The sequence below is a fragment of the Corythoichthys intestinalis genome, chromosome 19 (genome assembly GCF_030265065.1).
Source record: "Corythoichthys intestinalis isolate RoL2023-P3 chromosome 19, ASM3026506v1, whole genome shotgun sequence".
NCBI lineage: Eukaryota > Metazoa > Chordata > Actinopteri > Syngnathiformes > Syngnathidae > Corythoichthys > Corythoichthys intestinalis.
The window spans coordinates 35,568,804-35,583,951 of record NC_080413.1 but is presented as its reverse complement, the minus strand read 5'-3'; the positions used below and the strand labels follow the sequence as shown (position 1 = coordinate 35,583,951).

The 15,148-nt window shown below is 39.5% G+C and overlaps 1 protein-coding gene across 2 annotated transcripts in view; it reads right to left on the bottom strand.

Moving 5' to 3' along the window:
* The window catches only part of cnih3 (cornichon family AMPA receptor auxiliary protein 3), a 188,302-nt gene extending 174,784 nt beyond the window's left edge, over positions 1-13,518 (bottom strand). For both annotated transcript variants that reach the window (XM_057822012.1, XM_057822011.1), the window contains exon 1: positions 12,975-13,518. In XM_057822012.1, the coding sequence (XP_057677995.1) occupies positions 12,975-13,052 (78 nt within the window). In that variant the 5' untranslated portion in view covers positions 13,053-13,518. The remainder of the gene's footprint in view (positions 1-12,974) is intronic.
* Positions 13,519-15,148: the final 1,630 nt, after the last annotated feature.

Below are 15,148 nucleotides of genomic sequence, written 5' to 3'. Positions count from 1 at the left end.
AACTACAGTAGTAGGGGTGTGCCATCTTAGGCACCCCACAATTCGATTCGTTTCTGATTCAGAGTGCTACGATTCAAGACAAGTAGCAACAAACTATCCCTCTTCCCCCCTCTCGCTATAAAAAATAACTTGCGCACAGAAGCGGACCACCAGGTGCCTGCCTTTCTCATACACAAATTTGTTTTCCAGTCTTTTGAAAAGGAGTAAATCTCTCACTCAGTAACCGGCAGCATCCATCATAACGTTGAGCGTGTGTCCATTAAAGGTGTCCGGGTGGCAGACATGTCTTGAATTTCGTTCCGCTACGAGCAATTGTCATAAAGTTATGAGGGATATTCATCGTTTTTTAACCTTTATGAATTGTAATTGAATCGTCACGTGTCGAATCACGATGCATCTAATAATCAATTTTTTGGAACTCCCTTATACGGTAGTTGCTACCAAAATCTTCCACCATAATAGTGTCTCTGTTAACTTTATGGCTGCCATTGACGGCACTACCAATCCATTTAGACTGGAAGGGGTGAATGAACATCCATTAATTTGAAACTGGAGGATTCACGGCCTATTTTTCCTATTTTTGGGGTGTTTACAGGTCACTTTTTGTTCATTTTAGGGCAGTGTTTTTCAAATTGTGTGTGTGTTTTTTTTTTTTTTTTACATCGTCAGACGGAGTTTCAGTAGGAAGGAAGGAGTAGGCAGAAAGTTATCGATTGTGTTCAGAAGAGCGAGGTATTGATCGTGTCGCCTTCAAGAATTGCTCGGATTTCTAGCAATCAGCCACCTTGTTGTCCGCGCCAGTGTGGACCCCAGCACGTCTACTGCACATCATTTGATTAGAATTGTCAAGTGTCGAGATATACGAAAGTGTCCTTTCCATTTTATCCATATACGATGACCGTCAATCCTCCCCCTGTGTTTTATTCCAACACATTGTTGAGGACAGCAAGGTGTCTGATGTCTAGAAATCTGAGCAGTTCTTGAATGCGGCAAGAGCAGCTACGCAACAGCGCCATGGTGCCAAGTAAGCTTAACCATCATCTCCAAATGAAACACCCGTCACTTCAAACTATAGACTATATTGTTCACCATCGTGAAAACACAGGGGTGGGTGGTGCGCCCCCTCTTGCCATCCCTGAAGGCCGGTTGATGGGTGCGCGGATCCCGGGGGAGGGCTATGGCTACTTTGTTGGTCTGCGGGAGGAGGGATCTGCTTCGCTGAACCCCTCCCCCCAAACCCCACCATGACCACCCTCCCTCCCCGGGTTGGCTGGGTGGGGGCCGTGGCCCTGGGTTGGCGCCCACGTGGCGTGTCCGTTCGTATGCGTGGCTGTCACGCGCTTGGTGGGGGGTCCCGGGATTGGCGATGGGGCGGTGTAGGGTCGGTCGCCAACGGGCTTACACTCACAAGGGATTCACACAATTACTGGGTTCTAGATCACAGAGCTGATTTGTGTACAATCTACCCCTTTCAATCACTTAGCTTACAGACTCCCCCAGCCCCGTCCCCCTTCTTTTCTTTTACTATCCTAGAATCATTTCCTGACCAACGTATCGATAATCGCTGTCTCGCTTTGGATCGAGGTTCCCACCCCTAATAAACATATGATTTACCGTAAGTCACAAACCGGCTTAACAGCATATCATTATTCAAGAAAAGCAGCTATTTGCTGGGTCACATTTGTTTATTATGGCAAATTTACAAGCTGGAATGCTACAAAGACCATGTAAATGTCTTTTGAAAAGAACTGGGAGTTCCTCTGACACCCATGCATAAAGATGAGCGGGAGAGCCGCAAAAATATGGGGCTTCCAACGCCTTTAGTCAATTTTCACTGTTATATTTCTGGGATTTCTATCTGCAATATGATAATGTCACATTTGAGCTCAAGTGAACGATACTGCAGAAGAGGTTGCTTGCAAGGGAAACAAGAAAGCTTCATGTAGGGTCATTCCTCACCATGATATGATTAGGTTTGGCTAAACAGACCAAGCAATATTCAAGCAACCACACTACAAATGATCACAGGCCACGACACATGATATCCACATGACTCATGACTCATTCATTTTTACTCCTAACATTGTTGAAGCGATGTTATTACTAAGAACTCACTAACTCTTCACAAGTTACAATTAAACAGTGGAACGCATTGCCATGAGCTATGCAATGTAATAGTCCTCAGTACACTGCAATAACCTTGTTTTCTGTGTGAATCTACTAGATATAAGTGAAATTATCTGCCAGTGTGCTTCAATTAAATCTTACTCACTTAGATTTCTTTCTTTCTCTCTATACCTGAAAATAGGTTTAAGAGACTTGTTTTAAGGAATAAATTAGTCAATTTAATCTGTAAAAAAGCTTTGAAATGTGAAAAAAGCTCTTAATTCAAGAAAAGACATTGTTCAAAAAAGCATTTGAAAGCAGATTTTTCTTGATTTAGGTGAAAAATTACCAACTTTTAGATGTATGTGCTTAATGAGAACAAATAGTAAAGTTTACTTAAAATAAGTGGAAAAATCTGACGCATTAATCTGTTAAGTAGTCTTTATTACTGAAAACAAGATGGAGAAAATTATTTGACTAGATTTAAGAAAAATAATTTGACTAGATTTAAGAAAAATAATCTGATTAAGACGTTATAAATACGCAACGTAGAGAATACACAAAGAAGAGATAGAAGATAATCTCCAACAAACAGGCATGATTCAAACACACAAAAAAAAAAAAAAAGCATGATTAACGTGTGCTGCAGTTGTGATTTATTTATTTTTGTTAATTTTATTTAATTTCATTTTTTTAACCACCTCAATGCAATTATTCCGGAATTTTGGGATCAGATCATTGCGTTGAATAAATGTTGTTTCGGTACGTACCAGTAAAAGTCTTTATGTCTTCTTTTTTAAGGTTTGACATTACACACTGCAAAAACACACTACCTTAAAACAAGTTAAATTTCCTTGTTTTTAAAAAAAGTTAAATTTCCTTGTTTTCAGTGTAAATCTACTAGAAATAAGTGAAATTATCTGCCAGTGCTTCAAGTAAATTTAACTCAGATTTCTTGAAGTAAGAAAAATAGCTAGCTCAAAATTAACATAACAGACTTATTTTATGCAATAAATTACTATACTTAATCTTAGAAAGAAAGGTTTGTCAGAAAGGTTCTTAATTTAAGAATAGATATTGTTCAAAACATTATTTGAAAGCAATTTTTTCTTTTTTAGGTGAAAAAAGACCAACTTTTAGTTGGCTTAATGACAACAAATAGTAATATTTACTTAAAGTAAGTAGAATAATATGACACATTAATCTGTTATCTAGTCTTTAACACTCAAACAATTATTTGACTGAAAATAACGGAAAAAACAAATTGATTAAGACGTTAGAAAATTGCAGTGTGGACAATACACATGAAAATGTGAGTCTATGTCAGGGGTCAGCAACCTTTGATACTCAAAAGAGCCGTTTTGACCGTCTCAAACCCCCCCCCCCACCCCCCCCCCCCACCCCCCAAAAAAAAGTTGACATTTAAAACCTTTTAAGTGACTATATTTACATATGTATACAGTGGGGCAAATAAGTATTTAGTCAACCACCAATTGTGCAAGTTCTCCTACTTGAAAAGATTAGAGAGGCCTGTAATTGTCAACATGGGTAAATATCAACCATGAGAGACAGAAAGTGGAAAAAAAATAGAAAATCACATTGTTTTATTTTTAAATAATTTATTTCCAAATTAAAGTGGAAAATAAGTATTTGGTCACCGACAAACAAGCAAGATTTCTGGCTGTCAAAGAGGTCTAACGCCTTCTAACGAGGTCTAACGAGGCTCCACTCGTTACCTGTACTAATGGCACCTGTTTTAACTCATTATCGGAATAAAATACATCTGTCAACAACCTCAGTCAGTCACACTCCAAACTCCACTATGGCCAAGACCAAAGAGCTGTTGAAGGACACCAGAGACAAAATTGTAGACCTGCACCAGGCTGGGAAGACTGAATCTGCAATAGGTAAAACGCTTGGTGTAAAGAAATCAACCGTGGGAGCAATTATTAGAAAATGGAAGCCATACAAGACCACTGATAATCTCCCTCGATCTGGGGCTCCATGCAAGATCTCACCCCTTGGCATCAAAATGATAACAAGAACGGTTTGCAAAAATCTCAGAATCAAATGGGAGGACTTAGTGAATGACCTACAGAGAGCTGGGAACACAGTAACAAAGGCTACTATCAGTAACACAATGCGCCGCCAGGGACTCAAATCCTGCACTGCCAGACGTGTCCCCCTCCTGAAGCCAGTACACGTCCAGACCCGTCTGAAAGTCCGTGTTGCCCAGCGACAGCCCCAAAACATCACTGCTCTAGAGGAGATCTGCATGGAGGAATGGGCCAAAATACCAGCAACAGTGTGTGAAAAGCTTGTGAAGAGTTACAGAAAACGTTTGGCCTCAGTTATTGCCAACAAAGGGTACATAACAAAGTATTGAGATGAACTTTTGGTATTGACCAAATACTTATTTTGCACCATTATTTGCAAATAAATTCTTTAAAAATCAAACAATGTGATTTTCTGTTTTTTTTCCACAATCTGTCTCTCATGGTTGAGGATTACCCATGTTGACTACTAATTACTAATTACAGGCCTCTCTAATATTTTCAAGTGGGAGCATTTGCACAATTAGTGGTTGACTAAATACTTATTTGGCCCACTGTATGTACGTATATAATTTTAATCATTTTACATTACATTTTACATTACATTTAAAAAGTAATACAAGATTAACAAAGCTAAATTAATAAAATTAAAATGAATAAAAACAGAAATGCACTGTTTACAGTCGTAACACTCTAAAGTTGACCCCCCCACCCATAGTTTTTAGCTCACTGCATGCCATTGACGGCAATACACATCCATTTCTTTTGAACCTGGACGATTGGCGTTGCTCATCTCTCAGCGCCATTGAATGTTCATTCATTCGCCCCTTCCAGTCAAAGTGGATTGAACGTCTAGCGCTGTCAATCGCAGCCAATGAGTTAAATGAGTGCCCTGAAATTTGGTTTACAAAAAAAAAAAAAAAAAGAGTCATGATTTATGCATGAAACAATTAAATTCAAATCAGAAACTCATATGAATTCTAGAGGAGTTCCAAAAAATCGATTATTGCATGCATCGCGATTCGACACGTGACGATTCGATTACAATTCATAAAGGTTCAAAAACGAGGATTTTCCCTCATAACTTTATGTCAGCTGCTCTTAGCAGAACGAGACACGTCTGCCGCCCAGGCACCGTTAACGGGCGCACGCACGATATGATGGATGCTGCCTGTTACTGAGAGAGAGATTTAGTCCTTTTTAAAAGACTGGAAAATAAATTTGTGTATGAGACAGGCAGGAGCAGAAGCGCGACTCGGCGGTCGCGTTTTTGTGCCAAAGTTATTTTTTAGAGCAAGAGGGGAACAGAGATAGTTCATTGCTCCTTGTGTTGTAGATGTCCAGCAGTAGTTTTAAGGCATTTCAATTGAAAAATGTCCTGAGTATGTTGCTAAGACCCGTGTGCATCTATAAGAGGTGAGTACACGAACCCTCTTGTACTGTTTAGCCTTTATTGTTGCTGTTTTTGAGATGTTAATAGTTAGCGCCGAGCGCTAAGCTAATTAGCTAATTCGCTAATGTGTATTTCATATGCAGAAAGTGTAAAACCATGAAGTACAGCGGTAATACTACAAACATGCGAAATAGTACAGAAATATGTGAAAACAAAGTATATTGGTTAAAAGAAGTCTTATTTCTAAAGACACTTTGTTTCCAGAAAACTTGGAATTCATTCCAACTGTGTAAATTTTATTGTATTTTTGAGAGAAATATGTACTCCCTTTAAAATGGTTAATGTTTTTGCACTCTCTTGAAAAAAATAAATAAATAAAAAAGCAGCTTAAGGGCAGCTTTTTGTTGTATTGGCATGTTTCTATCGCTCCTGTTGAATCATTAGGATATTTTAGATAAGTAATGGACATAAATTTGTTTGGCTACTGTATTAACTAGTAACGTACGATGCATCGATAATCGGGATAACATGGTCATCCTTCAGTAATCGAATCGAAGCACCCTTAATCGTAATCGAATCGAATTGTGGTGTGCCTAAAATGGCACACCCTTAATGAATTCACAGTAGAAGGATGACAAGACACAACACGATTGGTTCTCTACCAATGGTTCACTTCCAAAGTCACAAAGAGCCACAGCAGGATGATAAAAGAGCCACATGCGGCTCTGAAGCTGCTGGTTGAAGGCCCTTGGTCTAGGGTTTGTGGCACCGGTTATCTTTTCGGTGTCCACATAAATACAGTGTTTGTGTACTGTATATAATCACTTTGTGTAATCTGAATACATCAGCTCTCGTTCTTTAAAATTTATCGACAGGATGGTTGTTGATGATGTCATTACATTATTCAAATGTTAGAATTTGCTCAGGTACCTGACTGGTTAGCATGATGTGAGGAGTTGGCATGTTGCTCTTTGCCTCTCTGGGTTTTCTTCCTGGGACTCTGGTTTCCTCTCACATCCCAAAAATATGTGTGCTAAATTGAACGGACATTCCAAATTCCAGGAAGGTGTGAATGTGAATATGAAAGGTTTGTCTTTACAGGGTTACCCAAAAATGTGTAACTGATAACTTGAACTGCATTTTCATTCTTCTAATAGCATTTTAGAATGAATTTCCTTCCTTCAACGTTTAAGCTGGCTTCCATCATTGCTTCATTGCTTCGTTTAATGTACAAAAATAACAACAGACAATTTAGTTATGAACTGCTAAAGAGTGTATACATTTTTGGGGCACACTGTGTGTATGTGCCCTGCGATTGGGCAGTTTTGGGTGTATCCTGCCTCCTGCCCATTGACGGCTGGGCTAAGCTCCAGCACCCTTGTGACGATAAGTGGTACTGGAAGATGAATGAATTATTGATTGGTACAACAGCTGCTCAATTAAACTAAATGAAACTGATCAATAATTAATTGAGAAATGCTGAATGTTGGTCATCAATTAACCGTGTGGAGACTTTGTTTAACTTATAGTTGTTCAAATTGTCTTTATTTCAGCTGCTCGACAACAAGCACACTGAGATTTAGACTTTCCTCATTTGTGTCCAATCGAAATATGACATTTACAAATATCTGCTTTTATTTTGAAAAACGAAAAACATTTTTGCAGAATTCCTACATGTAAAACGAGCCAGTGACTGAATAATAATCAATGTATGCTGCCTCTTCGAAATGATGTCTTGTTTTGAAATATAGTGTGGGTATTAGTAATATAGCGGTACCTCGACATCCGATCGTTTCGACATCCATGGTAAAATTAAACTCGTCGATATATAACGACATGCTCGAAATACGACATTTTATGACAGCGTTGCAATTTCATTGTATTTCTGCAAGACAGAACATGGGTCCCAAGAAGGTTAGTGCAGGTTGTGAAAAAAGAAAAAGGTGACACTTAACATTGAAAATAAGATGGAAATGCTACAAAAATATGAGCGTAGTATGCGTGTCAGTGAACTGGCTCGACAATTCGACCGGAATATGTCTACGATCTCGACGGTCCTCCTCCGGTCTCTGTTCATCAGTCTTTATGAGTTAAGGTGACAATTATTAGTGTTGTAACATTGGTAAAGAAGTCGCCAACCTTGTCAGGTTTTCAATCATTTATTCTTTAACTTGTGCAACACAACACGGCTACTGTCCGCCGTAGCCGATGCCTACAACAACAGTACATGAAAAGTGAAAGTAAAAACTCTAACGCGCCTCTCTCACTCTGTCATCAGTCACAGAAACAGCGTGCAACACACAAACGCCACATTGGAACCAGATTTGTTACATTATTATTATTACTATTATTACTATATAATTATTATTATTCCGATTTGTATTCATAATTTATCTGTTTTGCTATTTGTAATTTCTATTTGTAATTGTACCAGCAGTAGGTACTAAGGATTTAGCGTATTTTTGGGGATGTGAAACAAATCATTCCAATTATAATTAGACATGTGCCGATTACTGGTTTCAAGGTATACCTGTTATGAAAATGTCAAGGTTTCAAAACCGCAAAAATATTCCCTCATACCGTCCCTAAGGTATTACCTATTTTTTATGTCCCAAAAATGCATGTAAAAATCCCTCACGTGCAGCTGTAAGGCTCAATCCTCCCCCACCGGTTGTTACTCAGTGTCAGTGAGTCAGCTGTGCTACACGATGGCTGGCGGAGGTGAAACTCTATTACTTTTTTCCCCCATCGAAGAAAATGAAATCGCTGGTATGGGAATACTTTGGCTACAGAAAAGTAACAGACGGACACAGCTAAGAGGAGGAGGGCTAACCGACATGTAAAACATGTTTGCGGAGGGTGGCTGCCAAGGAGGCAATACCTCCAATATGATTTCGTATTTATTCAAAATTAAAGGTTAGTAAACACTGTAATGAACGTTTCCCACCAGCTCCGCGAGTTAACTCCAGGGTGTTTAGTGTGTCTAGCGGTGGTAAAACGTGTTTTTTTTCTCTCTGGCAACTGTCTCTGTTTAGAAAGAGAGTGGGTGTATAATATAAACATGATACGAGCCATACACACGTGGTTTTCATGGAAAATATTTATTTTTGTTCTGATAATAATAATAATGTTGAGCTGTGGCTGTGGGTTTACGCTCACCTAAAGGACTGCATTTATTTTAATTTTATTTGGAATATTTCAGTTACTTTTTGGTGTTTTTTTATATATTTTAACTTCAGCGCAGTCTTCGGGACACAATGAGGAACGGACCAAGAATAAACATCCACATTCCACAACTCATGCCGCTAGATAAAAAAACGCCGGAAGCCGCTACAAACAACGCCCACTTTACAAACTATGCCCACATAAGATATCACATGTACAGTATATAGAACTAGATGCGAAATGACAGACTCGGTGGGATTAGTACATGTATAGAGAACAAGATGCGAAATGACAGACTCACCGGCTTTAGTAAACAGACGCCATTAAAGCAGCAGACTTCTCAGGAAGGCTCTGTTGTAGCGAAACTTCCAAGCAAACCTTATTAAGTTTTTACCTAAAATACTCCTTTATCGGCAGAATCTTTAAATCTTTAAATATCGTTCAAGTGCCTATGGCAACAAAAAGCCTGTTTATTTCATATTTCACTCTGTATTTTATGCCCCTGAATCAAATGGACTGCTTGGATGTGTGTGGAAGCGATCGATATATTTATTAAATTTTTTGAATCCCGCGCCATGAAAATGAGTGACTTCATGGATTTACAAAGAATGCGAATGTGACATCAGCGGGATAAACATCTTCAGTATACAGCCAATACTACAGTATGCAGAACGACTGGGGATTCGGCTGATTTTGCGGATTAATTTGTTTATTTTTCGCATCATGCCAGCCAAACGGCTCCAGTAAAATGTTGCTGCACCAGGGAAAGGCGTGTGAGCCTTTTTGGGGATTCAAAAGGTTCCCATTCACTGGTGGATATTGGCCAAAACAAGCCCTACTACTGTGGGAGCATTGGGCTTACGAGGAAGTGAGTAAAAATCGTGTTTTGTATTATGTCAAATACTGGGATCATTTTAATACGTAAGTGGCTTGTATTTTGTGGCTGACATGCCATACATACGAAGAATGCGGATGTGACGTCAGCGGGATAAACATCTTCAGTATACAGCCAATACTAAAGTATGCAGAACGACTGGGGATTCGGCTGATTTTGCGGACTATTTCGATTATTTTTCGCTTCACGCCAGCCCAGCGTGCTGCAGGCTTTTGTTGCTGCACCAGGGAAAATCATGTGAGGCTTTTTGGGTTTCAAAAAGTTCCCGTTCACCGCTGATAATGGCCAAAAAAAGTCAGACAAATGTGGGACCATTGTGAGGTGAGTAAGCTAGGTGTTTTATGTTATGTCAAATGGCACACGTTGCAATAAGGAGGTGGCTTGCATTTTGTAGGTGAACTGAAAATACTCCCTGTCCACCGAGAAGGCCACATGGCCGACGACCGGCGGCTTGTCCCACACCATGGTCGCCAGCCGATAAAGACGTGCCTGCAGAGAATGCGCTTTTCTCGGCTTGGCCACGAGCAGCACCCCACTCCAACGTCAGCTGATTTGGCTGGCTGATCCAGCCCGCTCTGTCCTATCCGCATGCCCGCCGAGACTGCGTTTTCCTCGGCTTGGCCACGAGCAGCACCCCGCTCCGACGTCGCTGGCCAATCCAGCCCGCTCGGTCCTATTCGCACGCCCGCCGAGAAAGTGCTTTCCTCAGCTTGGCCATGAGCAGCACCCCGCTCCGATGTCGGCCGGTTTGTCCACCGAGAATGGGCTATTTTCGGCATTCATTCTCGGCGACGAGCACTACCGTGGCTGCAGCAGAACGATGTTCTTTCCGCTGTCTCCGAAGCAGAGGCAGGGAAATGACATAAGTTGGACTAACTCCAGTGGCATAAATTACCGTTCGGGAAAGGAAGTACAGTAGTTGCCCGTTTTGACCATCATGCAGTAATTTTATCCTGTTGTACTGAATAAATGCATTTTTAATATTTCATATTCCATTTAACATAAGACTGTAATTTGTCATGACCATACAAAAATACTTAGATAAAAAGAATATCCTGTGAAAATATTGAGTAGAGAGATTGAAACATTCATGAAATTTCACTGCTCTCTGTCGTATTTTCCTCATTCTGAATCTTCCCCCCTCAATGGGCTGAATTCTAAATCAAATGAAATCTTGACCCTGCCGAAATTATTACCCAGCTGGGGACGCTAGAGCGCTATAATGACAGGCCGGTGTAAACGGCAGATTAAAAGACTAATGTCATCTGCGCTTTGCCAAATTGTTGTATATAGTCGAATCGTCTCAAAATATGATTCTAATTCACATGACAATGCTATTTAAGATATTTTTTTATGCTGTCACAGACACTTTAAATGATGAAACAGTTTTAAAACTTTCACGTGTCGAAACTTCGAAAGGAGAATGGAAATTATGGAATAACGGGAGCAATTTTAACAACTTTAACGGTTGATTCACAACATTAAATTAATTGACTATAGTTTAAAGCTGCTGATACAGAATGGGGACGAGTATTTTATTTACTGTTTTGAACTGTTAACTTGAGACTGAAATAGTAGTTTCAGAGGATTTTTGTACAATTTTTGTAATTAACTCATTTGCTCCCAAAAACGTATAAATACGTTCTATTTTTAATTGTTTCAGTGTCCCAAAGACGTACTTATACGTCTTTTACGTTTAAATTTTTTTTTTTTTTTTTTTACAAGAGACATCTCTGTGTTCTGATTCAATTTAGCTCCTAAGCACAAAGCTGAAAATCCATTTTAAAGCAATAAAACTGGCCACTGGAGCGCAGTAGCGCATTTGGTAAGACCCGCAACCCAACTCAACGGCAACGAACGGACGGGTCGCACGGCCGGGGCGCCGGCTGAAGACGACCGAATGGCGTCCAGGATGCCAGGCGGCGGACGACCGAGCAGAACAACCAAGAGGATGCCCGGGATGCCAGGCGCTGGACGACCGAGCAGAACGACTGGGACCACCAGTGCAGTGGATGATTCCGTTGAGTCCGTGCTGCTCGCTGAGCAGACCCCGCAGAGACTCAAAAAAATCCATCTTTCTGAGACAGGCGGCGATGAGGGTAAAGTTTACCCGACTGTCATGACCACGACAGCGTCATTTCTCAGTTAGTTATGTGTAAATAAATTGTTATTTTGCTATCAAAAGCTCTATTTGTCTTGTTGTTTATGTTATTTTGCAAAAGGAAAACGTTATTCAGATGTTTGGGACGTAACTAAAGCAAAAAATAGCTGTGTTAAAGTCAAAGTTATGTTTGAAATGTATGCTTTCACAAAAAGCTCAATTTCTGTTTTTTCATCAGAAATTTGAAAAATGCTCAAACTAAGCTATGTTCTAATGCTGATTTCTAAAGAATGGAAAAATATATGAACTTACTTTTTTCCTGCTGAAAGAAGAGTCTAATCTTTCTTTTGGTGGGTTCCATGTTTATATAGCAATAGAACAGAATTTTCTGTGGGCCTTGCAAAATCAGTCAAAATCCCGTAAAACGGCCGGGAGCGAAGGGGGGTTGCACCGGTGAAAATGGCTGGGAGTGAATGAGTTAATGTGAGAAACATTAAAAGCAGCTAATAACTTGGGGTGGGGGGTGGGGGGGATGGGGGTTGTGCATTAATAATCGATTTATAATCGCATAGTAGCCTCTGAATCGTAATTGCAATCGAATTGTGAGGTGCCACAAGACTCTCACCTCTAATACTGGCATAAGTCTAATTATTATGTATTATTATTGGAAAATCCTGCTTGACATAAGACCATTATGACTTACAAACCAGGTCCTGGAACAAATTAAATTCATATGTAGATGTACCAATTTAGTTTATAATTAATTGATCGTCTAAAAAAAAAAAATTGGTATATTAATCAATGATAATCATTCTCTGCAGCTCTTGTTATGATGCCGTCAGTCATTTCTGCACTGCATAGTGTACTAGAAGAGGCAATAATAGATTTGATCGTGTGTATCTGCGTTCGTGCGTGTTTGTCTAAAGATGTTGGAATCGATCACAAACACATCAAGGAATGATTGCTGATTTAGTGATACAACACTGCACCGTGTTGCAGGTAGCGTTGAGCTGGATCAAGATCTGATTGGCCAAACAAAATGATGAGCCAAATTGTAAAAAAAAAAAAAAAAAAAAAAGGGGGTAAATAAGCGACAATGAGATCTAATAACACAGGTGTGCACCACTAATTTACGGGTATATTTTAAACACAAATCACAATGCAAGTATTCACGGTACAATATTAGAAATTGTGTTGCTACGGTGCATTGTTGAATAACATTAGACACATCTAAAAATAAACCACATCTAAAGTACTTACATGCCATATTGCGAAGAAGATGAGGGACACGCAGAGAACCAGAGACAGCATGTAGCAGAAGGCAGCAAAAGTGAACATAATTGGAAAAGAAAACGGCGGGTAATTCCCCAGAAACAGCGCGAGCCCATTAAAAAAGAGAGAGACAGGGCTGTAGTGACCATTAAAGTTGTCACGCTGCCACGAGAAGGCGAAGTGGTACCGGTACCATCACTTCGCCCATGTCAAGGAATCAGGAGGAAGAAAAAGAAACAAAATGAAAAATAAAACAAAAACCTCACAGCGGCGCGTCCACTGCGTCTCCCACGCAGGGGTGTTGCGACTCACAAATCCAAACTGGTTCGAGGTCAGTCCACTTGGCACGTTCGGCGAGCGGCGGTGTTCGCCTCCTGGATCGGAAGGCTCATGCCTTGAGCAAGATTGTTGAAATATAAATTCAGCAAAATAAGACGCCGGCGGATTAATTGGTGCGCAAAGCCACCCAGAGGAGGCGAACTGATGCTTGCGCCATTCGTTTGAGGAGGGAGAAAAGAACACATCATCTGCAAGCGCGCGAACAGGTGGATTGATAAGAGCAACACCCAGTGCGTGTGCACGTGGGTTTTGTGCACGCGCGGTACAATTGTTTCCAATTTATCCATATTTAATATCTTTATATCCTGCATATTTGCTAGTAGATGGCATTTTGATTGCCATTATTACTTGACACGTTTTGTTAAACATTAATCAATTTGCCAACATTGGTGAGTATGAAAAAGCAACATCACACACTTTATAACAAAGGGGCAAATAAGTTACATAACGATGTCATTTTGCAAATATGATCAAAAAGACATTTCATTAGTGTTTCTGAGAGCTAACGAGCAACTGCCTATAAAAATGTCAGTCGATTGGCGCTCTCTACTGGCAATTAATGTGTAAAACAGTTTATTGATGCACTCAAAAAATGCACATGCACTATTTTGACTTTTAAATAGGTGTTTTTCATTGTATATGCACATTAGTTGTGTGTTTTTACACGTTACCTAATCCGATGTTGTATTTATCATGCAAGAGAGTAAATTAAAACACTTATGAAAATGCATTGCTTAATATATGTACCGTGATTTTAACTTTTAAATAGTTATTTTTCATTGCATAACATATATTATATGTATAATAATATGTATTTGATTGATGAGAAATATAATTATCAACCAGATAAACATGCATCAACATCAACAACTTGTGTTGTCTGAATGCTTAAAGTGCGTACGACAGAATAATAAATAATAATAATACATTTTATTTATAACGCACTTTAACTACAACTATAACTACATATGAAAAACAAATCTCAAAGTGCACATTACCATGTAGACTAAGAATAAAAGAGTAAAAGCAAAAATAGACAGAAAAACAGATAAAATCAGATTGAAATCAGATAAAATAAGATGGATAAAATTAGTCAGGGTAAGCTTTTTTAAAAAGGTAAGTTTTTAGTCGTTTTTTAAAGGCATCCGCTGTCTGCGGGGTTCTGAGGTGGTCTGGGAGGGCGTTCCACAGACAGGGAGCAGCAGCTGCAAAGGCCCTGTCGCCCATAGTTTTGAGCCGAGTCCTGGGCTGGAGTAGACGGTGCAGTTGGCCTGACCGGGTTCTGGCTGAAGAATTTGGTGTGAGGAGTTTGGTGAGGTAGGTGGACAGAATAAAAAAAAAAAGTCTTAAATATCATTATTATGTGAATTAGAATCATATTTTGAGACAATTCAACTATATACAACAATTTAGCAAAGTGCAGATGACGAGAAATTAGTCTTTTAATCCGCCGTTTAGCCCTGCTTGTCATTATAGCGCTCTAGCGTCCCCAGCTAGAGGATGACATCGGCAGGGTAATGGTTTTATCTGATTTAGAATTCAACCCATTCAGGGGGAATTATTCAAAACGAGGAAAATGTGACGAAGAGAACCGCAAAATGTCATTGTTTCAGTCTCTTTACTCCAATATTTTTACAGGATATTCTTTTTATTCAAGTATTTTTCCCCAATAGCTAAATAAATTGTATGGTTATGACAAATATTAGTCTCGTGCTAAATGGAATATATAAAATAATAAGAATGCAGTATTCAGTTCGCCAGGGCAAAATTACTCCATAATGGTCAAAACTGTCGACTTCACCCTTACGGTCGCACTTCCCGAA